The sequence below is a fragment of the Rhinolophus sinicus genome, chromosome 13 (assembly GCF_057876585.1).
Source record: "Rhinolophus sinicus isolate RSI-liver-muscle chromosome 13, RSI-T2T, whole genome shotgun sequence".
Lineage (NCBI taxonomy): Eukaryota > Metazoa > Chordata > Mammalia > Chiroptera > Rhinolophidae > Rhinolophus > Rhinolophus sinicus.
In genome coordinates this window covers 20,180,691-20,205,638 of record NC_142513.1, presented here as the reverse complement: position 1 = coordinate 20,205,638, position 24,948 = coordinate 20,180,691, and the positions used below count along the sequence as shown (strand labels likewise).

At 57.3% G+C, this 24,948-nt stretch overlaps 2 protein-coding genes across 3 annotated transcripts in view; one reads left to right on the top strand and one right to left on the bottom strand.

Moving 5' to 3' along the window:
- Positions 1 to 254: 254 nt before the first annotated feature.
- MYH7B (myosin heavy chain 7B) lies at positions 255 to 23,945 on the top strand. Of its 2 annotated transcripts, XM_019733484.3 has the most exons (41): positions 255 to 360; positions 1,658 to 1,764; positions 1,918 to 2,061; positions 2,504 to 2,660; positions 2,974 to 3,001; positions 4,053 to 4,149; positions 6,388 to 6,411; positions 6,574 to 6,666; positions 6,801 to 6,864; positions 7,893 to 7,991; positions 8,627 to 8,730; positions 8,893 to 9,031; positions 9,305 to 9,423; positions 9,513 to 9,662; positions 9,837 to 10,007; positions 11,178 to 11,357; positions 11,449 to 11,581; positions 11,669 to 11,745; positions 12,185 to 12,272; positions 12,463 to 12,580; positions 14,204 to 14,327; positions 14,432 to 14,568; positions 15,345 to 15,600; positions 16,587 to 16,829; positions 17,581 to 17,757; positions 17,864 to 18,009; positions 18,370 to 18,460; positions 18,538 to 18,927; positions 19,765 to 19,891; positions 19,980 to 20,098; positions 20,190 to 20,386; positions 20,536 to 20,885; positions 21,054 to 21,178; positions 21,284 to 21,399; positions 21,884 to 22,280; positions 22,355 to 22,480; positions 22,574 to 22,744; positions 22,835 to 22,939; positions 23,021 to 23,116; positions 23,535 to 23,672; positions 23,757 to 23,945. In XM_019733484.3, the coding sequence occupies exons 1-41, from the start codon at positions 270 to 272 to the stop codon at positions 23,766 to 23,768; spliced, it is 5,826 nt and encodes a 1,941-aa protein (XP_019589043.1). In that variant the 5' UTR covers positions 255 to 269; the 3' UTR covers positions 23,769 to 23,945. The 2 variants fall into 2 exon arrangements, with proteins under 2 accessions (XP_019589043.1, XP_074174198.1); XM_074318097.2 differs by lacking the exons at positions 255 to 360; positions 1,658 to 1,764; positions 1,918 to 2,061; positions 4,053 to 4,149 and having other exon boundaries at positions 2,573 to 2,660.
- TRPC4AP (transient receptor potential cation channel subfamily C member 4 associated protein) overlaps positions 23,917 to 24,948 on the bottom strand; it is a 62,881-nt gene continuing 61,849 nt past the window's right edge. Inside the window, exon 19 of the mRNA XM_019733470.3 lies at positions 23,917 to 24,832. Coding sequence (XP_019589029.1) covers positions 24,695 to 24,832 — 138 coding nt within the window. The 3' untranslated portion in view covers positions 23,917 to 24,694. The remainder of the gene's footprint in view (positions 24,833 to 24,948) is intronic.

Here is a 24,948-nt window from a genome sequence, read left to right as displayed (position 1 = left end):
GGTATGAATCTCTCTGTATCTGTGGGAGAGGATGCTGTGGTGTTTCAGAGTGTATGTGTATGTGTTGGGGGCTCACCAGGGAGGCTGAGGTGGGGAGCCCAGGGAATCACCTAGTATAAGGCCTTGTGGGTTGTGAATTATGCCCCAGTTTGGGGCCCCTGGTCCCTCAGTTCCTCCGTCACTGCCATCTTCCAGTGCCTGCTGCTGTGGACCGCCTTGAACCTCCAAGACTTTTAGTCCCTCATCCTCCACCTCTCAGTGCCACCACCATGATGGATGTGAGTGAACTTGGGGAGTCCGCCCGCTACCTCCGCCAGGGCTACCAGGAGATGATGAAGGTTCACACCGTCCCATGGGATGGTAAGTGAAGGCAGAGAGGGCACAGCCACAGAGAAGCCTGTGGACTCAGACCAGGAGTGGGCAGGGGTGGCACTGAGCTCAGGGCTGAAGGAGCACACACTCTGGCCTGACAGCTTTAGCTCTGGACCTTTACCTCAGTCTGAGGTCCTGAGGCTAAGTTCTGTGTACATCACTGTGTTTGTGAGCAAGCCTCGTTTTGCCCCTCTGTGAAATGGGACAGTATTACCTGCCTTCCGCAGCTGCAGTCTGTGGCTAGAGCCTGAGGCCTCTGAAGTGAGAGTGTCTGGTATGCATGCAGGCTGCCTCTGTGTGTCCATAAGGCCTGTGCTGGAGTTATTTTTAGTGCTTTCCATAGAGCTAAAGCCTCTGTTTATTAGGGACTGGAATAAAGACTACTATTTATGACCTGGTTTGCTCATAGGACAATAATAACAATAGGCAATGTGTATCCAGTGCTTATTGTGCACCAGGCCCAGAGCAGATGACCTTCCATGCATGATCTCAACAACATAGGGAGGTGGGGACCAGGGCCAGGGCCAGCTTCATGGGTGTGCTATCTCTGCAGTTGTAAAGAGCACTGCCCTCAGAATGGCCTCATGCTTGATTTAACACTCTATTACCATCTTGGTATTTTTAATAAGGGGGTCTGTATTTTAACGCTGGAGCCTGCACGTTATATAGTTGGTCTTGGCTAAGATACGTGGCTAGTAAGTGGCAGGACAGGGAACAGAACCCAGCGGTCTGTAGCCTGAATCCGTGCCTTTACCACCATGATACATGGGCACCCTGAAGCTCTGGGGCCAGCTGGCCAGGCACAAAGGGGCACAAGACAGTTAGGAGACCTGGGTTTAAGTCTTCAGCAAAATGGAGGATGCAGAATCCCGCTGAGAATTGTGTGCCTGATGTTGAGGGCTGTTCCATGTGGGGCCTCCGGAGATGCCCACAACATTTTGCCTTTGTGGGAACAGGCCCAGAGAGAATGAGGGATTTTCCTGAGGTCACAGGGCAAATATGGCAGAAACAGGAATCTGAACTGAAGTGTGTCATCCAGGGCGTGAGGGACTGTTATGTCAGTCAAGTAATCCTCTGAGATCTCTAGGGATCCACCCAACTCTGCCCTTCCAGGAGCCTGGGTCTGGAAGATCTTCTCTGGGTATTCCTGCGTCCTGACAGGGCCCCGGGAGGGGCACAGCTCTGTGGATATGACTTGGGAACCCCAGCTGGAACGCCCCCACCCCCCTGCCCCTGGGTGCTTCCCAGCTGCTCTCAAAGCCCCAATGCTCTCCCCCCAACCCAGGGAAGAAGCGGGTCTGGATACCTGATGAACAGGATGCCTATGTGGAGGCTGAGGTCAAGTCGGAGGCTACTGGGGGCAGAGTCAACGTGGAGACCAAAGATCAGAAGGTTTGGCTGCCCCTTTCCCAGGGTTACCTCCCCTGCCCCCCCAGGTCCAGCTCCCGTCCAGCACGCTCTGTATTAAAGGGAATCTGGGCGCATACAAGGGTGGGAGGTTGGTTCCTGCCCGCCAGCCACTCCACCATACGGCCTCCCTGGCAGGTACTGATGGTGCGCGAAGCCGAGCTGCAGCCCATGAACCCACCCCGCTTTGACTTGCTGGAGGACATGGCAATGATGACGCACCTCAACGAGGCGACGGTGCTGCACAACCTGCGCCAACGTTATGCTCGCTGGATGATCTATGTGAGCCATGGGTCAGGGAGGGGCCATGGGTGGGGCCAGGCTGGGTGTGCTTGGGGCAGCGTCATAGCAGTAGGGGCAGGGCTCGAGGTAGAGCCACGGTGCTGTGGGGCCAGAGCCGGGTGCAAGGGGCGGGGCCGTGTGCAGTGAGGGGCGGGGTGATGTCCTGGGCTGTGGAGGCGGGGCCACGGGCTGTGGCTGGGCTAGAGGAGGGGCGGGAGGTTCGGTTCTGGGATTGTAGGGCGGAGCTTCCGCAGCGGGGACGCTGAGCTGGAGATATGGGCTGTGGGAAAGAATAAGGGCTGGGGTGAGGCTAGGACAACCATAGAGGGTTTGGCATGGCACATTAAGTGGCTCCTTGGGGAATATTACAAGGGTCATGGTTTTGTGAGGGCTGCAATGGAAACTTGGCCTCCAACAACCCACCTCCACACTCTCTCCTCAGACTTACTCGGGCCTGTTCTGTGTCACCATCAACCCTTACAAGTGGCTCCCAGTCTACACACCCTCTGTGGTCGCCGCTTACAAGGGAAAGCGCCGCTCTGAGGCCCCACCTCACATATACGGGGTGGCGGATAACGCTTACAATGATATGCTGCGCAGTAAGGGCCGCGTGGACTCCTCTTCCTCTCTCCACCCAAGACCCCTACCCCAACTCCAGGGAATCCTCTGTAAAGGACGCCCATCCCTCCACTTGCATTGTCCTCCTTTTGATACTGCCAGACACTCTAGCACAGCCATTCTGTCTCTCCAAGTGGGAGCTGGCCTACAGTTTGGAGGGTCCCATCTGGTCCTTCCCATTTCTGGCCCTCGGTGGTGGAAGGGCTGCCCCGGTGCCAGGAATACCCAAGGTGTTCCGCCTGGGGCTGGTCCCTCACCTTAGCTAATTTCTCTATCTCCTTCCCTTTCCTCCAGACCGAGAAAACCAGTCCATGCTGATCACGTAAGTGTGGGGCTCTGGGAATGGGGTGGGAAATGCTGGCCATCTGGCAGAAAGGGAGTGGAACTAAAATCATTTCCCAGGGTTGATTCTAAAGTGCTTGGGGCAGGACTTTTACCACCTGGAGCCAGTGTCCCAGCTGAAGCTAAATTAGAGCATATTCTCTGCCCCCATTCTGGACAGCCACGTTATTGATGATGGACAGGGAAGGGACACCAAGTACCAGAGTGATCTGGTCCCCCTTCTCCCCAATGCCTGGAATCTTCTCCTACCTTGATCTTTTGGGAGTTCTGATTGTGGCTCAAGAAGGGTAGGAAGATTCCACTCCCTTTCCTCTTTCTTACCATCTCTATCTCTGAATCTTGTTTCTGATCCTTCATTTGGCCCCATGGGAAAGTGGTAGAATTCTTAACATGCTAAGCTCATGTCTAGCCAAGGCACTATGGACATTGTTTGTGTGTAATGTGTGTGTATGTTCAGCTGGTGGTTAAGAGCAAGGCCTTTGAAACCAGAAGGACCTGGGTTCAGGTTCTGTGATCACTTCCTGCTGCTGTTGCCCTTGGGCCTCTGAGTCTCATCAGTAAAAGCAGAACAATCCTACCTACCTACCATGCAGAGCTATAAGGAGTCAGCAAGTTAATGTATGTGCCTGGCAAACAGCAGGGACAGTCACATAACTTCTCTGAGCCCCATCCTTATCCATAAAATGGGGGTGATAATGGTGCCTGCCTTACAAGGTTTCTAAAGGCTTAAATAAGCCAATACAGGTAAAGCACTTGGCCCAATGCCTGGCATTAAGTTAGTGCTCAGTAAACAATGGCATCATGTGTGTTCTCGTCTCACAAGGGTAGTCTACACTGGCTGGCTTTGTAAACAACTCACCACCTCTGAGGGCTAATCCATCTGGGAGGGGGGTGTTTGAGTTGGGGGTCCTAACTTTGCAGCTGGGTTGGGAGAGGGCAGAGGGGCCCTGTTTGAGGGGTGGGGCATTGGGAACTGGGAAGAATTAGAGTGGCCAGATTGGCATTGGTGACTCATGTTTGTGTCGTCCAAGCGGAGAGTCTGGGGCCGGTAAGACGGTTAACACCAAGCGGGTCATTCAGTACTTTGCCATCGTCGCTGCCCTGGGAGACGGGCCCGGCAAGAAGGCCGTAAGACTCGCCCATTTGGGCGTTCCTCCCCACTGCTTCTCACTGTTTTTCTTTCTCTTTGTTTTTTTTTTTTCTTCTTTTCTTTTCTTTTTTTTTTTTTTTTCCTTTTCTTCTTTTTTTTCTTTTTAAGTTGATTCCCCAGAGCCTCCAGCCCTACCTGAGCCTCCCACCCTGGTGGGGGACTCTGGCCTGAGCAAGGCTTGACCAGAGAGGCTGTGGCCATCTCTGCCACGCTGTGTGACCCAGTTCCGGGCCTGTCTCAATGTTCCCAATTGTAACACAGAAGGGTGGGACCACATCACTATTCCTAAAGTTTTAATGTAATTTTCTCTCTCAACATGGCCTTCATATTTTGAAGGAGTTTACCAAGTAGGCCACTTTTACTAAGAAGTGATTGTTTTCTTGGTTTTTATGTACCAAAGACAGTTACCTGCTGTCAGTCAAACAAACAGGTATATGTGGAGTTTAGCCAGAGTGAAGGGCACTTGACATTCCCAACAGCCAGGCGAGGGGGCAGTTTTGCACCCTGTGACTGCTGATGGTTTTTGAAAATTTCTGAAACAATGAGGGACCAGGGTTTTGTTTTGTTTTTGGTTTTGAGGTACAACATTCATTCCTAGCCTCTGGGCCAGTTGTTCAGAGCTCTCCCCCTCCCCCAATCCACCCCAAATCTGGCTGCCTTTTCTTTCCAGAAGCCTAAGGCCTCCTCCCACACAGCCCCCAATCCTGGTCCTGTTGAGCCTTGCTTTATTCTGGGGCATTTTTCTTTTTCTTTTCTTTTTTCCACTTTAAGTTTTCTTTTGTCTTTTTGCCTTTTCCTTTTTTGCCAATTTGATTTTCTTGGTTTTTGATTTTTATTTCAGTTTTGGTTTTTTTTGTGGTGTTGTTTTGTTTTTGCTGTTGACTTTTTGGTACCCTTGCCTCCTTCCCCTTCCCATCCATTTTCCAGACCCCTAAAGTGTCTGTGAGGATGCTGCAGAAAGTTGGGGCTTGGTCCAATAACAGGAATGGAGCATAGGGAGAGGCAAGAGCTGGCACAGTGGGGGCAGGGAGGCCCTGGGCAGAAAGGAGCCCTGCATTGTGTATTCCGTAGGTAGGTATCAGGCAAGGGAGGTGGAGAGGAAGGCTGGCCCACAGGGGCCGCGGGTGCTGCAACTAAAAAGCCTTATCAATCCCTCTTCCTTCAGCCCCACTTTGACTACACCTGTCAGAGACAGCCCTGTTCAGAAGCCCTGGACATGAGTGTGTGGAGTAGAGCTCAGGGGGAGGGAGTCCTGCCATTTCCCTCCTGCCTCCATTCCCCCCAGAATATTTCTGGGAGCATTTTTTAAAGTCTTGGGCTCCCTGGAGGTGAATGAATAACCAAACGGCCCTGGTAGCGTAGCACCTGTCACTCTAGAATCCACTCCTTCCTTTTCCTCCTTTTCTTCCCAGGCTGCTGGGATCCAGGGTAGGGAAGAGAAGGAAAGGGAAACGGAGGGAAGACAAGGATGAGGCTGGGAGAGGAAATGGGGTGGGAGGTCCTCTCAATTCAAACAGTCCCTCTAGGTGAGACATATCGGTGGCTTCGGGTGTCGTGGGAGGCAGATACCTGGGCTCAGTGCCTGCTCTGTCCCCCACTCTCTGTGTGGCCTTGAGCAGATCACTTCCCTGCTCTGAGTCTTAGTTTCCTCCTTTGCAAAGCAGGGTAATATGCACCTGGCACGGCCATCTTGAATAATAGTCAGTGGAGAATTGTACAATGAAGATATACCTAGTCATACTACAAAGAAGTGTGGAGACGGGCAATGGCAGAGGGAGGTGAGGGTAAGAAGGTTCAGGTGAAAGAGATCTCTTCCGCCCGTAGAGCCTCCTTCTTAGAGGAGGGGACATGTGAGTGGACGCTGAAGAGGAGGAGATTTTAGTCAGGAACCTCTAGGGCGTGGGGTAGGGGTCACTTCTTGGAGTGTAGGAAATGAAGGGATGTGGAAGAGGCCAGAGATGAAGCTGGGGGAGGGGAACGGTTGCAAACAGGAGACCTCCTGAAGCAGCCACCTGCCTCAAGACCCTGACGAGGGCCATGTCTGCTCCTACTTTCTAGCATTTCTCCTGGTAACAGTCCTGGGAGGGTGAGGCATGGAACGTGGGTTGGGGGGGCTACACATCTGGGTGACTAATGTTCACTGTCCTGCTAACTGCTGCCACCCCTGGCCTGGTAAGACCTCACACCTTCTAACTTTGTCTTCCTTCTCCCCCCAGCAATTTCTGGCCACAAAGACCGGGGTAAGTATGGGGCCAGTATAAGTGGGGCATGCAACAATTATGAGGTCCTGGGGACCCCCCCACTTCCCCCTCCCAACTAAAGGTTGTCGGGATGGATGGGCTGATATCCAGGACCATGGCTGCTCTGGTGTCCCAGTCAGTTAGCAACCCTCACCCCACCAGGGCACTCTCGAGGATCAAATCATCGAGGCTAACCCTGCCATGGAGGCTTTTGGCAACGCCAAGACCTTGCGGAATGACAACTCCTCCCGCTTTGTGAGTGGCCACAGTGGGACAGGTGGGTGGTGGGAGCGGGATCAGCAGCAGGGGAGACACAGGTGGTGGGAACCTTCAGCAGACAGGGCAGCTCTGGCTGGGCCCCCTGACGGAGGCTGCTCCTCTCCCCACAGGGCAAGTTCATCCGAATTCACTTTGGTCCCTCTGGGAAGCTGGCATCTTCGGATATTGACAGCTGTGAGTCTGGGAAAGGGTGGCGGAGGGCGGGGACGAGGACAGAGGCCAAGGCCTGACTCTTTTCGCTGGGACTGAGTCTCCATCATCAAGTCCTTGGGGCTCCCACCTGTTCTAGGCACTTCCTTCCGTCCTCTGGCCACTGCCCAGCTCAGGCCACCTCACCCCTCACCTAGAACGTTCTACGAGCCTCCATGTGTTCTCCCTGCCTCCATTTCCTCTGCTTGATCTTCCAGCCAGAATGACCCTTTCATGGATATGAATCTGACTACATCGTGTTCCTGCTTAGAAACCTTTTCTAGATCCTGTCACTTTAAGATAGAGACCCAAATTCTTATTTGGCTAGTCAGGCTCTTTGTGCGTGGGCCGTACCACAGCCCAGTCTTTTCTCTGGCCATGACAGGGCAGGCCTGTGCCCCCCGCCCCAGCCTCATCTGTACACATTGAGTCCCCCTCCTTCCTGGAAGCCCCTCCCAGCACCTCTCTGGGGTTGTTGCCCATCCTGCCTCACCCAGCCTGGCTGCACAGACACCAGGTGCCCAGGCCACATGCACACAGGGGCCTCCACACTGGCCACTCCCCACCTTGGGGTGCATGGCCAGGTCCTGATGGATAAGCACAGCAGGGGGCAGGGAACATGGTAATTCAGGCCCCGACTGACCACGACCATGTGCAGACACATGGAGGCTCTGCTCACACACATACTCAGCACTGCTCTGGAGGAAAGGCTTGTGGTCGTGCATGAAGGAATGAAAGCATAGAATAAAGAATGGACAAATGAATACCTCCACACACAGACACCCACATTTACACACACACACACACACACACACACGGTTACACATGGATGTACTGGTGGATACACACACATTCCCACACTGACGTGCACAGATGGAGAGACACCCTTCAGTACACGTTGGCATGTGTGCAGACTGTGCCTCCACACACGCCCTACCCCCTTAGCCCTATTGCGGGGAGCCTGCTCTGGGGAGCTGCAGGGGACGGTAGGCCAGTGCCTCCCTTTCTCCCAGATCTCCTGGAGAAGTCACGGGTGATCTTCCAGTTGCCTGGAGAGCGTGGCTACCACATCTACTACCAGATCCTCTCGGGGAAGAAGCCAGAGCTGCAGGGTGAGGGCAGGGATGGATAGGGTGGGGGTCAGAGCACACAGGGCTGGGTGGGAGTGGGGCTGCCTGGCCCCTTCCTGGCCCCCATCAGACCAGGCCCTGGGATGTTTGTTCCCTCACTGTTCTGGGGTCTGTGACATCCCATCTTTCCTCTGAGCCCCTCTGTTCCCCCCACTCCTTCCTGACACTTCTGGTTATTGCTGAGCCCTCTCCTCGTGCTAGGGCACAGGCCCCTTAGTGCCACTACCCTTGCAAAATTGTCCCTCCTGCTGGCCTGAGACTAGAGAGGCCCCACCCAGCACCAAGAGAGGACCAATGGCTCTGTCTAGACCCAGCCCCCCTCTCTTGCAAGCCCCTCAAGGCAGAGTCTATTCCTCCCTGTGCTCCAGCACCCAGCACAGAGTCTGGGCCAGAGGGGTGGCCATGAGCAATGGTGGAAGGAAGGGTGAGACATAGGGACTGGGGCTCATTCCTCAGAAAACCATAAAGAAAGAGAAGCCATGGACATGGGGATGGGGTGGGAAAGAGGCTGCAGTGAAGTCCTGGAAGGGCCCCCAGGACCTGCTGCACCAGGATGGGGGTAGGAAGATAGCTGGGTGACACCGCCGGACCCGCCTTCTCTGCCCCGTGTTCCCTAGACATGCTGCTTCTGTCGATGAACCCCTATGACTACCACTTCTGCAGCCAGGGCGTCATCACCGTGGACAACATGGATGACGGCGAGGAGCTCATGGCCACGGACGTACGTCTAGTGGGAGCCGAGCGGGGCGCCTGTGGTGTGGGGCCGCGTGAGGCCGGGTGGAGACCAGGGCGCAGCCTCAGTGCACTTGGCTTGGCGGGACCCTGGCGGAGCACAGACATCTCTGACCCTGATGTCTCCTGCTGCCCCCACCCCCCCACGCAGCATGCCATGGACATCCTGGGCTTCAGTGTGGATGAGAAGTGCGCCTGCTATAAGATTGTGGGTGCCCTCCTGCACTTCGGCAACATGAAGTTCAAACAGAAGCAGCGGGAGGAGCAGGCTGAAGCCGATGGCACCGAGAGTGAGGGGCCCTGACCTTGATCCCAACGTCCTCTCCTTGACTATTACCCGAACCCTTGGCCATCGCCTTTGATCTCAGGCTTACCTGGCCCTTATTGTAACTCCTGACTTCTCAACTCCAGACCGTCCCCTTCCTGAGCTGTACAGTTTGCTGGCCCTGAACTTGTTGGCCCCTTCCAGCCCCTCTCTCTTAGCGCCAGCCTGAGGCCAGTTGAGCCCCCAGGTACTCAAATTCTTGGCCACCTTTCCTCATCCCCCCCATGTGCCCTGCCAGATGCTGACAAGGCTGCCTACCTGATGGGGGTCAACAGTGGAGACCTCCTCAAAGGTCTTCTGCACCCCCGAGTGCGTGTGGGGAATGAATACGTGACCAAGGGCCAGAGTGTGGAACAGGTGAGCAGCCTGCAGGCCGGGGCCCATCTGGGGGCAGTGGGGCAGTGCCCTCCTTGCCAGGTCCCAGCCCAGCCTCCCCACACCTCCAGGTGGTGTTTGCCGTGGGGGCTCTGGCCAAGGCCACCTATGACCGGCTGTTCCGCTGGCTGGTGTCTCGGATCAACCAGACGCTGGACACAAAGCTGCCCCGTCAGTTCTTCATTGGGGTCCTGGACATCGCCGGTTTTGAGATCTTCGAGGTGAGAGCAGCCCACACCACCAGGCTCTATTCTGTCTGGGCTGGAGGACCATGGGTTGGAACCCTGGGCATCTGCGTGGGGGCGGGGTGGCCTCATGCACATCCCTGGCCCTCCATGGGCCTCCCTGTCCCCATCCACAAGGAGGCCTGCTGAGCCCGGCACCTCCCTCTGCAGTTTAATAGCTTCGAACAGCTGTGTATCAACTTCACCAACGAGAAGCTGCAGCAGTTCTTCAACCAGCACATGTTTGTGCTGGAGCAGGAGGAGTACAAGCGGGAAGGCATCGACTGGGTCTTCATCGACTTCGGCCTGGACCTGCAGCCCTGTATCGACCTCATTGAGAAGGTGAAGCCCGGGGCAAGCTCACTGCCATGCGGAGAGGGTGTGGGTACCATGAGTGAGCAGGAATGCATGTGTGCTTGTATGTGAGCCAGCACGTGCAAGTGTGCACGTAAGTGTGTGTGCGCTGGAGTGAGCTTGTGCATGCGTGTGGCTGTGACCATGTCCCGACGTGTGTATGAATGGGAACGTGTCCATGCATGTGATAGGTGTGCTGGAGACTGGGCGTGAAAGCATGTTGGTGAGTGTGTGTGAGCAGTGTGAGTGTGCCTGCCAGCACTGCAAACAACAGCCCCTCACGGGTGGACACAGTTTTGCAGTTCACACGGCGCTCCCTCTTGCAGCCACAATTTCCCTGGACCCTCAGAACTGCCCTGAGAGCAAGGCACAGTACCATGTGCTTGTTTATTTGTTTGTTGGATTGTGAAACATTACATATGCCTCCCCATTGTACAAAGAATGGAAGAAAGAAAAATCAAAAGAAAATGTGAAAAATCAGGAGTAAAGGGGAAAAAAATGTTTCCTCCAATCCCTACACAACCAGAATCTTGGTGCTTTGGTTAGTTTCCTCCAAGTCCTGTATCCTGAGCATCCGTTTTCTCTTACAGACTCATTTCTCCTCTTCTTTGAAAATGTATTTTGAACATTGAACATTGTTGAAGGCACACAAGTGCATGCAGCAGATGATTTTCAGACAATGCATTTCTGTACTCTCCTCTAGTTGGCCATTTAGGTGATCCACAGTTTTTTTGCTCTTAAAGGACCACAAAGTATTCATTGCCTCATTTTGCAGGTTAGGAAACTGAGGCTTAGAGAGACCTACGGGCCCCACTGCTAGTAAGTGAGGAAGCCAAAATTTGAACTCAGCTGCTGTTTTTGAATTTACTATATGCAAATGTGTGTGTGAGATCACGGAGCTGGGGGTGAGTGGGTACAGAGGTGCCAGTTGAGTTTGTACACTTCTCATAAGTCAGAGGACATCTCAGAGCTGCGAATTGTGCAGAAGGGCCAAGCCACAAACTTCTTTCTTAGAAGACAGGGCTCCTGGGTCCGAGTCTGGTCTCTGTCAGAGCAGGTGGCTAAGGTGGGGGCATCTGGGAATATTCCCAGAAGGAGGGGCTTCGGGAGGATGGGCTGGCTTGATGGAGGCCCTGCAAGCCTGTTCCCTGTCCCCAGCCGCTGGGCATCCTGTCCATCCTGGAGGAGGAGTGCATGTTCCCCAAGGCCTCAGACGCCAGCTTCCGGGCCAAGCTCTATGATAACCACGCGGGGAAGTCAGCCAGTTTCCAGCAGCCACGGCCTGACAAGAAGCGCAAATACCAGGCCCATTTTGAGGTCGTCCACTATGCTGGTGTGGTAGGTGCCTGTTGGAACCCCACCTCTTGCCCACACCCCTCCCTGCTCCGGGTTCCCCCACCTTGCCTCAGCGCCTGTCTGGTTTCTCCAGGTGCCGTACAGCATTGTGGGCTGGCTGGAGAAAAACAAGGATCCCCTGAATGAGACAGTGGTCCCCATCTTCCAAAAGTCGCAGAACAAGCTCTTAGCTACCCTCTACGAGAACTATGCAGGCTCCTGCTCCAGTAAGTACTGAGGGATGAGATTGTCATTCTGTGGGGGACTCACAGAGTGATGTCCCCTGGAGTGACTGGTCCCCATGCCTCTCCTAGCTGAGCCCCCCAAGTCTGGGGTGAAAGAGAAGCGTAAAAAGGCAGCATCGTTCCAGACGGTGTCCCAACTGCACAAGGTGAGGCCCAGTCAGGGCCTGACGCAGACCTCCCCCTGCAGCCTCCTGCCCCATCCTCGCTCGCAGCTCTGTCCCCTGCACCCTGGGCGGGCGGCCGTTAAGACTTGCAGTGATGTTTAACTCCTCTCCACGTGAACATCACAGCAAGTCTGTGCTGCTTCCCGTCCCCACACTGCCTCGGCAGGGTTTTGGGGGATGGGGTGGGAGCCACAGGGGCCTGTGGGAGGGATGGGCGGGTTTGGGTGGGGGGGTGAAGACCTTGGTGATGGTGATGGGGCCCTGTCAAGCGAAGAGGGCAGAGGGTCACAAACAGAATGGAAGGACAGACGTGTGGAGGCTGCTTAGGTGCCTGGCCCCCAGTCCTTCACGGGTTGATCCACTGTGGTTTCCAATTCTGCTTCTCTGCCCTGTGTGCCTTCTCCCCTCTCCCCGCCCCCAGGAAAACCTCAACAAGCTGATGACTAACCTGCGGGCCACACAGCCCCACTTTGTCCGTTGCATTGTCCCCAACGAGAATAAGACCCCAGGTAGTCACCCTGGGGCTAGGTTGGTGGGGTGGGGAGACATTGAAGGGAGGGGCCATGGCAGACTAGAAGCTGGGTGTTCCCCTCCAGAGCCTACACAGTCCTCACCGTGTCTGAACTGTTGGTCGTTCTTCTGGGGTATGAAGTGTGTCCAGGACCTCTAACCTTTCCCTCTAACTCCCACCACATCCAGGGGTCATGGATGCCTTCTTGGTGCTACACCAGCTGCGCTGCAATGGGGTTCTGGAGGGAATCCGGATTTGCCGCCAAGGATTCCCCAACAGACTGCTCTATGCCGACTTCCGGCAGCGGTGGGTGTCTTCCTGCCCCAGGCCTGGCTCCACCCCAGGGCCCCCTCCACAGCCACCTTCTCCCTTGCCATCCACACGGTGGAGGCAGCAGCCTGAGGGGGTCGGAAGGGCACACATTTTAGAGCCAAATAGTTCCAGTCCCTGAGGAGGATGCAGGGGGGCTGGGCAGGCTCCCCGAGTGGGGGAGATGCTGGTGGCTGAGACAGGGTGGGATTGGGGGAGAAATGAACAGACTTGGGGTGAATATTGGAGGTGCAGCCAGCAGGCCTTGCTGAGGAATTGGATACAGAATAAGAAAGAGACAAGGGTGACTCCCAGGTGTTTGGCCTGAGCAACTGAGGAGTTGGTGGTCGATTTCCTGAGATACCAAAACAGGGTGCTTAGATTTGGGGGAGGCTGGGGGGCATAGTGGATTGAGCTCTACTTTGAACATGTCAAACGTGAAGTGTCTCCAGCAGATACCCTAGAAGGCAAGTCGAGGGTCCGACTGGATTTATTAGTGTGGAGCTTGGGGGCAGGCAGAGCTGACTGTAGATTTTGAAACTGAACGAGGACTAGACTTCCCATAATGCCTGGCACCTCATGAGTGCTCAGTGGTAATACTATCAGCTCCCTCCCCTGCCCTTTACCAGTTTGATTTTGTCGGGCTGCAAGCGGCCAAAGTTCTCTCCCCTTCTAGAAGTAACTGTGGTCATCCACACTGACTGTTTTACTTGTGTGTCTATACAAATACTGTACACATGGGCGTGCACGCGCACATACACACACACACTGTTATGTGAGTTTGTTTTTTCATGTAACAATATGTCTTGGAGATTGTTTCTTATCAACAGACATAAGTCAGCATCATTTATTTATTTTTTTTAATTAAGAGCAGTTTTAGATTCACAGCAAAACTGAGGGGAAGGTACAGAGATTTCCTATATACCCCCTCCCCACACATGCATGGCCTCCCCCATTATCGACACACCCCCCACCAGAGGGGGACATTGGTTACCACTGGTGGCCCTACACTGACACATCATTACCATCCAAAGTCCATAGGTTACACAAGGGTTCCCTCTTGGTGACAGATGTTCTGTGGCCTTGGATGAGTGTGTAACGGCATGTAGCACCATCTGTTCTATGGCTGTGAAACATCCCGTAGCAGTGAACCCTGCTTTCTTTATCAGTCCCCTAGTGAGGGGCCCTTTTGTGTTTCTAGGGTTTTACCACAGCCAACCTGATTTGTGTACGGCCCTGCACACACATGCAAGTGTGTCCATTTTAGAAACAGACGCGCCAGAACCCTTGCTCTTGTTGGTTGGATAGAATTCTGTCCCGACTGTTTCTTCAGTTTGTGATATACTGTATCATATCACCTTCTTTATATTTTTGGCCTTCTTAAAGAAATTATGAAAAGTGCTGCATGCCTCTTGTAAGAACTGCAGCCTCTTAAAGAACTTTCCTACTGGATGCATTTAAACACAATCCAAGGTTTATTAGCAGAATGTGCCATATCGTGATGCCTCCCCGGGGAGCCTCTGCTCCAGCCTGGGAGGGGCCCAGGAGTATGTCCCCCGTGACTCCCACCAGCCTCCTCGGACCCAAGCCGCTCCTCACCAGCCCTCCCTGCTCACCCAGGTACCGCATCCTGAACCCAGGCGCCATCCCGGACGACACCTTCATGGACAGCAGGAAGGCCACGGAGAAGCTGCTGGACTCGCTGGACATTGACCATACACAGTACCAGTTTGGCCACACCAAGGTCAGGGCGCACAGGAGTTAGAGCTGACCCCAGGTGTGGGTGGTCACACTGGACAGGGGACGTGCTGGTGGTGGAGGTTATACCTGCTGCTCCCGCCCCCCCAGGTGTTCTTCAAGGCTGGGTTGCTGGGCGTCCTGGAGGAACTTCGTGATCAGCGTCTGGCCAAGGTGTTGACGCTGCTACAGGCGCGGGGCCGGGGCCGCCTCATGCGCCTTGAGTACCAGCGCCTGCTTGGGGGCAGGTGGGTGTGGGCAGGCGTGGGGGCAGGACACAGGGTGGCTCCCAGAACCACCAGGCTCTGTGAACCCTGTCATGCTATCCTGTGGGTCAGATTCTGGCTGTTTGGGGGTGTCTCGGAAGGGGCAAGGTTCTCTTTTATGCCCCTCAACCCCCAACTTCCATTTCCTCACCTCAAAAGTTGGTAAGAGCACCTGTCTCCACTCCAGGCCATCCCAGAGGGTGGCCCAGAGGGCTAATAAGGCATCTAGTATTTTCCAAGACTCTGCCCAGGCCCCAGGCAAAACACTTCTTTTGCATTATCTGGGTTAAAGGAAGGACAGTCCTAAGAGGTCGGTGCTGTGATTACCTCTGTCCAGCAGACCTCGTGTCTGAATCAGCGCGATCCCAAAACAGCTGGCTAGTGGTGGGGGAGCCGGGAGGCTGGGATGTGAGCCCAGGCTCTGTGGCTTTACTATTCCTGGTATCTTTAGGACCCTGGCCAGAGCCACCAAGACATTCAAGGCTTGCGAGTTCCCAACCTGGAGGCAGACCCGTGTGACCGGGGGGCGGGGGGGGGGGGGGCGGGGGGGGCTCTCCCTCAATCTCCCCTGTAGAGCAGAAGCATTAGGACTTACTAGAAAGGTCTGTTGGGAAGACTAAATGAGATCACACACTAAAGAGCTTAGTGCAATGCCTGGCCGGGGGAGGTGAACGGCAGAGAACATCAGGGAATATCAGAGCTGTTACCGTGAAGGGGACAACACAACCTGCTGGCCACCACTTCCTCCCGCTCCCCAGGGATGCACTGTTCACCATCCAGTGGAATATCCGGGCCTTCAATGCTGTCAAGAATTGGTCATGGATGAAGCTCTTTTTCAAGATGAAGCCACTGCTGCGTTCGGCGCAGGCTGAGGAGGAGCTGGCAGCCCTACGGGCAGAGCTGCGGGGACTGCGTGGGGCCCTGGCCACTGCAGAGGCCAAGCGCCAGGAGCTGGAGGAGACGCACGTCAGTGTCACCCAGGAGAAGAACGACCTGGCTCTGCAGCTGCAGGCAGTGAGTGGGGGACGGAAGGGGTTTCCCTGGTACCCCTGGCACCCCCAGTGAACCCCAGGCTGCTGTGAGGAAATACCACCACCAGACGTCTGGCCAGGGTGGACCTGGTGTGCCCAGGCCTTCCCTGCGTCTCCTTACTCCAGAGGTACCACGAGAGGGGGCTGTGGGCTCGTGTCCATGCTCAGCCTCCTACATCCCCAGCCTCCCCAGCCATGGGCTCAGTCTGTCCATGTGTCCTAATGCTCCAGCCCTGCCACCTTGGTTTCTCACTAAAACTGCAGTGGAACCCATCTCCCCAGCTCTCCCCTCTTTACTGTCCTTGAAATAGACCTGTACTCCCTTCTCTGGTTAAGGGCCATGGGAACCCAGGTGGCAGGTAACAGTAATAACCAGAGGGCAAGGATCAGGGGTCTGGAATCTCCCCAAGCCCACAGAGCCGTTCTTGCATTCAGCAAATATGTTGAGTGTCAGCTGCGTACCAGGTGAGCTCTGGGGACACATTGGTAGGAACACGAGATGGGCCTGTGGTCGCAAAACTCCCAGCTAGTGCAGGAGACCGTCAGGCAGCCAGGTCACCCAGGAACCAGAGAGGCAGGAGAGAAGCCCTGAGCCCCTCCACGGCCGTGCAGGGCTTGGAATGCCCGCTGCTCCCCACACACCCCCTCAGAAGGCCTCAGCCCAGCGCTCTCTCCTAGAGCCCTTGTTTGGTCCTCTCTCTGCGTTGTCCCCAGCCTGTCTAACGTTCCCCTCTTGATGGTGCCACTTCTGTCCCTGCCCATCCCCCCACCCAAGCCCTCATCCCGCCCGAGCCCCTTTAGGGCCAAGAGCAGATCACAGGCTTTCCTTGGTCCTCCAGAGCCCAGCTCAGCACTGGGACCAAACCTTTGCCTGGACAAATGAACTTTCTTCTCCAGGGCCCGGCCTGGTGTCCCTCAGCTGGTTTGCCTGGCCCTGCCTCAACTCTGCCCCTTCTGTGTCCCCGGCAGGAGCAGGACAACTTAGCAGACGCGGAGGAGCGCTGCCACTTGCTAATCAAGTCCAAGGTGCAGCTTGAGGCGAAGGTGAAGGAGCTGAGCGAGCGGCTGGAGGAGGAGGAGGAGGTGAATGCCGACCTGGCCGCCCGCCGGCGCAAGCTGGAGGACGAGTGCACGGAGCTCAAGAAGGACATCGATGACCTGGAGCTGACGCTGGCCAAGGCCGAGAGGGAGAAGCAAGCCACTGAGAACAAGGTGGGGCTGGGTGGGCTCTGGGGCCTGGCAGCTGCAGGCCCACCTCCTGGCTCTGCCAGGCCCGTTACGTCGCCTTGGGCACGTCACTTCCTCTCTGTGCCTGAATTTCCTCATCTGCCAAATGGGGCTAAGAGTAGCACTTACCTCCTAAGGGTGGGTGAGGATTCAGTGTGTAACTAGCCCTCGCTAGCGCTCCCCACCAGGCCTAACGTGCAGTAGGTGCTCAGCGAATGCGAATGGTGGCCACTCAGATGGACGACAAACGCCTTGAGGGCAGGTCCCCCGTCTCCCAGCTCTAGCTCCCAGGCGCCTTCACATGCCTTCTATCCTGGAACCCTTCCGACAAACCCATGTGGTTCCCAGACCTGGGAATACTGACTTCATTGTACAGGAGGGGAAACTGAGGCTCGGGGGTAAGCTACTTATTCAGGTTCCACCAGGTGCTCACTGAGGAAGCCAGGACTCAGAAACAGCCATCTTGGACACCTGCTGAAACCACACAGAGCTGGCATTTACGATCTCTCAGTCTGGGCTGGGCACTGTGCGAAGGGCATTGTGAGCATTTGCTCATTAATCCCTCAGTACGCCTTGGGGAGGATGGCACTGCCATCCTCTAGGGATGAAGAGACGAGGGTCAGAGGGAAGTGACTTGCAGAGGTGCCCTCGCTAGAAGAGGCAGTTGCTGTGACCTGGCATGGGGGCTGCTCAGTGTGGGAGGGACATCCCCAGGGTGACCATGGCCTTGGCACAGGTAAAGAACCTGACGGAAGAGATGGCGGCACTGGACGAGTCAGTGGCCCGGCTGACCAAGGAGAAGAAGGCGCTGCAGGAGGCCCACCAGCAGGCCCTGGGCGACCTACAGGCCGAGGAGGACCGCGTGAGCGCGTTAGCCAAGGCCAAGCTCCGGCTGGAGCAGCAGGTGGAGGACGTGAGTCAGGGCCGCAGCAGAGGGCTGTGCAGTGGTACCGGGGAAGCTGGGACGGTGACTGGCTGGGCCCAGGGGCTGAGCACGTCTGCCCCATCCCGCTCCATAGCTGGAGTGCTCCCTGGAGCAGGAGAAGAAGCTGCGCATGGACACGGAGCGGGCCAAGCGCAAGCTTGAGGGTGACCTGAAGCTGACACAAGAGTCGGTGACAGACGCTGCCGAGGACAAACAGCAGCTGGAGGAGAAGCTCAAAAAGTAGGTGTGGGGTGGGCAGCAGACCCCACCCTGGCCGGTAGGGGCCTCCGGAGCCTGCACCTGTTTCTCACACCCTCTGGACTCTAGTCCCACATGACTACAGAGGATGAACATGGAGGGTTGGGAGATGTGGGTCACTAGGATGCCGGGGGAAGTGTCCTGCCCTTCCTGGATCTAGGGCCCCAGCCAGGCTCTGGGGCCAGGGCTTTAGAGGGAACGCAGGGGTGAGGTCATGGGGCTACTCTGGGTACAGAGTGCCTCCGGCAGGGTGTGTGTGTGGCGGGGAGGGTGCCGGGGGACCCCAGGCAGGTTGATGGAAGTTAGAACCAGGGCAGGCTCATGCCCCTCTGTGATCTCCAGGAAGGACTCAGAGTTGAGTCAGCTGAACCTGCGGGTGGAGGATGAGCAGCTCCTCGGGGCCCAGCTGCAGAAGAAGATCAAGGAGCTGCAGGTGTGTGGGGGATGGGGGCGGGCAGGAACTTGGGTCAGAGGCCCACAGAGGTGACAGCTGCCGCCCGCTGTCCCCAGGCTCGGGCAGAGGAGCTAGAAGAGGAGCTGGAGGCAGAGCGCGCGGCCCGGGCGCGCGTGGAGAAGCAGCGGGCGGAGGCGGCCCGGGAGCTGGAGGAGCTGAGCGAGCGGCTGGAGGAGGCCGGCGGTGCGTCCGCGGGGCAGCGCGAAGGGAGCCGCAAGCGCGAGGCAGAGCTGGGACGACTGCGGCGGGAACTAGAGGAGGCGGCCCTGCGGCACGAGGCCACCGTCGCCGCCCTGCGGCGCAAGCAGGCGGACAGCACAGCTGAGCTGGGCGAGCAGGTGGACAGTCTGCAGCGGGTGCGGCAGAAGCTGGAAAAGGAAAAGAGCGAGCTCCGCATGGAGGTGGATGACCTGGGCGCCAGCGTGGAGACTCTGGCCCGTGGCAAGGTGTCTGCCTCCTTTCTGACCCTGACTGGCCTTCAGCATCCTCTCCTGACCCCTAGCTAATCCCACAGCCATCCTAACTCTAAACCAATTCTGCCTTCAACGGCTGACGCCTGACCAACCCATGCCAACACCACGTTACTAGTCCTGACCATGTACCGGATCCTGAGCCCTGACCCGTTCACCTGGCATTCATCCCCAACCCCACACGAGTCCTCACCTCCAACCTGGACTCCAGGTCATTTCTGACCCAGCATCCAATTCCAGCCTCTCAGGCCTTGACCTGTGAACTCTGAACTAATAGCTGTCCTGTTTCTGTCCTGAATCCCAGCACCCAGCCTGACCCCTGACCTTTGTATCAACTCATCCTGACAGCTGGCCTCTGACCACTGTCCTCAGCTGACTTCAGACTCTAGTATCCTAACCTCACCTTGACCCACTGGCCTTTGGACTAGTTCAGCCCTTTTCTGATGACACTGAATTGGGGCTCTGCTCTCCCTTTGATTTCTGGGCCCACGTCTAGCCTTCTACCCTGTTTCCCTGAAAATAAGACCTTGCCAGAGAATCAGCTCTAATGCATCTTTTGGAGCAAAAATTAATATAAGATCCGGTTTTATTTTACTATAAGAAACGGCCTTTATAATATATAATATACATAATATAATACCAGATCTTATGTTAATTTTTGCTCCAAAAGATGCATTAGAGCTGATGGTCCGGCTAGGTCTTATTTTTGGGGAAACATGGTAGTTCCCCATCCCAGGTCCCAGTCTGATTGGCAGCTGTCGCTCCTGCCCTCTGATTTATAAACTTGTCCTGACCCCTGACCCTGGATCCCAGGCCAGTGCAGAGAAGCTGTGCCGGACCTATGAGGATCAGCTAAGTGAGGCCAAGCTGAAGGTGGAGGAGCTGCAGCGGCAGCTTGCAGACGCGAGCACCCAGCGTGGGCGGCTGCAAACCGAGAATGGTGAGGCCAGGGGCTCAGCTGGGTGCCCCTGGGGCCTCATTGCTGCCCCTCACCTGCCTGACATGCTGGCTCACCCCTTGGCCTGCAGGGGAGCTGAGCCGCCTGCTCGAGGAGAAGGAATCTCTGATTAGCCAACTGAGCCGTGGGAAGGCCTCAACCACCCAGAGCCTGGAGGAACTTCGGAGGCAGCTGGAGGAGGAGAGCAAGGTGGGCCGACCATTGGCTGCCACAGGGCGGGCAGTGTGGGCGCCAGGGCCACTGGCCCGGCCCAATGCTGATGTCACTGGGGTCCCCACAGGCCAAGAGTGCGCTGGCCCACGCCGTGCAGGCTCTGCGGCACGACTGCGACCTCCTGCGGGAGCAGCACGAGGAGGAGGCCGAGGCCCAGGCCGAGCTGCAGCGGCTGCTGTCCAAGGCCAATGCTGAGGTGGCCCAGTGGAGGAGCAAGTACGAGGCAGATGCCATCCAGAGGACTGAGGAGCTGGAGGAGGCTAAGTGAGTGCCTTGCCGGCCAGGCCATCACCTCGCAAGGGCGACGCCTGCGCCTCTGAGCGCTGTTGGGGCGAGGGGACATGTGGGGGGCCGTTCTTCTGTCAGCCTCCCTCTGCCACACAATCCATACCCTGTCTGCTCCCGTGGCCTAGAAAGAAACTGGCACTTCGGCTGCAGGAGGCAGAGGAAGGAGTAGAGGCCGCACATGCCAAGTGCTCATCGCTGGAGAAGGCCAAGCTACGGCTGCAGACAGAGTCGGAGGACGTGACCCTGGAGCTGGAGCGGGCGACCTCAGCAGCTGCCGCGCTGGACAAGAAGCAGCGGCACCTGGAGCGGGCACTGGAGGAGCGGCGGCGCCAGGAGGAGGAGATGCAGCGGGAGCTGGAGGCGGCGCAGAGGGAGGCCCGCAGCCTGGGCACGGAGCTCTTCCGGCTGCAGCACAGCCACGAGGAGGCTCTGGAGGGCCTGGAGACACTCAGGCGGGAGAACAAGAACCTCCAGGGTACGGCCCATCCCAGGCGGGGTCCGAAGCCTCACTGGGCCTTTGGGAGCGCCGTGGAGTCACACAGGGTGCCCTGGTGGGCTCACCCTGGAATTAGGGTGAATGAAGTGACCTGGGTTGGAGCTTGAGCCATGGGAGTGGCTCCTCAGTCCCCTGTCCACTTTGTAGAGGAGATCAGTGACCTCACAGACCATGTCAGCCTCAGCGGGAAGAGCCTCCAGGAGCTGGAGAAAGCCAAGAAGGCTCTGGAAGGGGAGAAGAGCGAACTCCAGGCCGCATTGGAAGAGGCTGAGGTCAGGGGCTGGCCACAGGGGTGGGGTGGACACTGACTCGCTCCCCTAGCCCCCCACCACCTCCCTTAAGACACCACAGGCCACACTGCCTGTTCTGCACCCCAGGGGGCCCTGGAACTGGAGGAGACCAAGACTCTGCGGATCCAGCTGGAGCTATCCCAGATCAAGGCTGAAGTGGACCGGAAGCTGGCAGAGAAAGACGAAGAGTGCACCAACCTGAGGTTTGGGGCTGGGGCCATCCCTACGCACTACCACCCAAGGGTCTACCGTCCTCCCTGGGACTAACAGCCCCTCCCATCCCAGCCACCTGAGAGGAGGAGAAAGGATGGAAGGAAACAAGGTTTGCTGAGCCTCCACTATGGGCACAGACTGGCACCGACACTAGTTTGCCGCTCCCACTCGACTTTCTCTGCTCGGGATTATTGTCCAGTGTGGAGGTGAACCTTGGAGGTTACAGCACTGGCTCAAGGGGACACAGCAGGGGTAGAGCCAGAGTTCAGCCCATGCCTGCTTGCTCCAGACCCCCACTCTTGTCTATGAACTTACTCCGATGGGCGACAGGCAGTCACAAGGGGCTTGAAACCAGGAAGGGATGGGTTTGCGTCTCCAGCATTCCTTGGGTGTTCATAAGAGCAGATGGGGTGCCTGTGCCCACCTGCTTTTCAAAGGCCAAGACCCCCAGCTCCTTCAGTCTCCCTCCCACAGGCGCAACCACCAGCGGGCAGTGGAGTCCCTGCAGGCCTCCCTGGATGCAGAGACACGGGCCCGCAACGAGGCCCTGAGGCTCAAGAAGAAGATGGAGGGTGACCTCAATGACCTGGAGCTGCAGCTGGGCCATGCAACCCGCCAGGCCACGGAGGCGCAGGCAGCCACGAGGCTACTGCAGGCCCAACTCAAGGAGGAGCAGGCGGGGCGGGATGAGGAGCAGCGGCTGGTGGCAGAGCTCCGGGAACAGGCCCAGGCCCTGGAGCGGCGGGCTACACTGCTGGCCGGGGAGCTGGAAGAGCTTCGGGCCACCCTGGAGCAGGGAGAGCGCAGCCGGCGGCTGGCGGAACAAGAGCTGCTGGAGGCCACCGAGCGCCTCAACCTCCTGCACTCACAGGTGGGGACAGGGATTCCCAGGTGTGTGTGGCGTGGGCACCTGCTGTCTGACTCTGAGGCTCTGCCTCCCCCCAGAACACAGGTCTGCTGAACCAGAAAAAGAAGCTAGAGGTGGATTTGGCCCAGCTGAGCGGAGAGGTGGAGGAGGCTGCCCAGGAGAGGCGGGAAGCTGAGGAGAAGGCCAAAAAGGCCATCACCGATGTGAGGCTGGGCCATGGCAGGCTGGGAAGTGAGCCCAAAGGGACTTCCACTGGGGCTGGTCACCTCCTGACCATGCCACCTCCTTCCCCACAGGCAGCCATGATGGCCGAGGAGCTGAAGAAGGAGCAAGACACGAGTGCACACCTGGAACGGATGAAGAAAACACTGGAGCAGACAGTGCGGGAGCTCCAGGCACGGCTTGAAGAGGCTGAACAAGCTGCCCTGCGGGGTGGGAAGAAGCAGGTGCAGAAGCTGGAGACCAAGGTGTGTGCAGCCCTCCCTGTCCCTTCCCCTGCACGGTGGGCAGCCTGAGGGCAGGGTCGGGCAGCAGGCCCATCTCCTGGCCGCTTGCAGGTGCGGGAGCTGGAGGCTGAGCTGGACGCTGAACAGAAGAAACATGCCGAGGCCCTCAAGGGGGTGCGGAAACATGAGCGCCGGGTCAAGGAACTCGCATACCAGGTGGGTGACAGGTCCACCTGAAGGGGCGGCCTGGGAGGTGGTCTGCTCGGGGCCAGACCTGAGTCCCCTCTGCGTGCACAGGCCGAGGAGGACAGGAAGACCCTGGCTCGCATGCAGGACCTGGTGGACAAGCTGCAGAGCAAGGTCAAGAGCTACAAACGGCAGTACGAGGAGGCGGTGAGTGCACCGGGTCCGGGCCTCAGGGTCCGATGCTTGGCAGGACGCCTGTGGGACCCCAACTTCAGTGCTGCCCCAGGCTCTGGGGCCCGGGGAGACACCAGCAGTAGTGTGTCCCACTCCATCCCTGGGCCATGGCTTCCCTGTTGTTGGCTTTGTGCAGGGGCAGTGAGCCTGCTGTCCCAATGGGAAGAGTTTCTTACAGCTCTGATGGCAAGAGATGAGACCCAGCTGTCTCTGAAGGGACCCAGGTGCTTCCCCCTTCGGGGCCACGTCTGGCACACGGGCAGCCCCTCCTTCCTGCTTCGGGTACTGGTGGGAGCTGAGGACCAGAAGCCAGCCCCCTTCTGGGGATGGGGTGGGGACCAGACTGACCATCTCAGTTACCAAGGGGTGACCGGCCTGCTTGTGCCCCCAGGAACAGCAGGCCAGCACGAACCTGGCCAAGTACCGCAAGGCCCAGCACGAGCTGGATGACGCAGAGGAAAGGGCAGACATGGCAGAAACCCAGGCCAACAAGCTGCGGGCACGGACCCGGGATGCCCTGGGCCCCAAGGTAAGGAAGGGGCGGGCTGGGGCACCACCCTGCCCTCTGCATGGGGCAGTGGGTACAGCTCACTCAGCCCCCCTTCTTCCTCAGCACAAGGAGTGATGCCTGCTGTGTGCCCCTCACCTCACCTGCTGAACCTGAGTAAACAGCCACGTCTGCAGCGCCAGCCGGCTTCCTTCTCATTCTTTGGGGCTCGGGTGGGGAGGGGAGCACATGGTCCCACGGACAAATGTCAGGTCCACATCAGTCATTTAAAATAAAGTTCTTTAATAGTCTCCACTTAATTGGTTTATTTGTTGTTAATAAATTGGCAACACAAGGGGGGGCCAAGGGTGTGGTCCCAGGCAGGCTCCTGTGTGGAGGCTCAGGCAGGAGACACTGCCCTGGGGCAGGGACGGGGCACAGCCAGCCCGTGCCCCAAGGGATGGAAGGAAAAGGTCTCCACTTATGGGGGAACCCCCTGGGATAAACACAGCGGCCAATGAGCAAACAGAACCAGAGGAGCTAAAGGAAAATGAAGGAGGGACAGGTGGGCAGGCTTGGGGGAGGGCAGCATTCTCTCGTATCCCCCACCCCTGCCCAGGGCTCAGAAGCCTTTGCCTGGGTCCAAAGGCTAGGACAAGCGTGGCTCACAGATTGGGGGAGGGTGCACATATCCACCTCCCCGCCCCAGGACTGACAGCCAAGAGACTGGGCAGGAGCTCAGACAGAGCTACTGTTAAAAGTCCCCTTACCTCTGGGTGGGCCAAGGCCCCAAGCTTCTGAAGGAACGGGGGGCTAGTGCCCCTGTCTTCATCATGGGGATCTTGAGGGAACTGAGGTTCCCCAATGATGGATGCTGGGGTTCTCAGACCCAGGGGCCAAGGACTTCTAGACACTCCCTCCCACCAAGCCTGTACCTGAAGACCTGGGGCAGGCAGAGAGCAGCAGGAAGGCAGGGGTGGGGACAGGGCAGGGCGTGCGGCACGTGCACCCACGCTCACTCGCACTGGTCCTGGCCCAGCAGCCTCCCGAGGCCTGGCCCAAGGTCACTCCTCGGTGAAGTCCCTGTCTATGTCCATGTAGGGCTCCTCGATGTAGCTGACAAGGGCAGAGGGTGACTGGCGGTCCGGGTTTAACAGGATGGACACGGTCTCTTTCCAGTATGAGAAGCTGATGCAGGAGCTCTGGGCAAAGAGAGAGGGGCTGGGGGGGCGCCTGGAGGACCAGGTTGAGCCCGGCACCCCGCAGGGAGGGCCTTGGTAAGGGGACGAAGAGCTGCCAGGCGGGCACATGGCCCGAA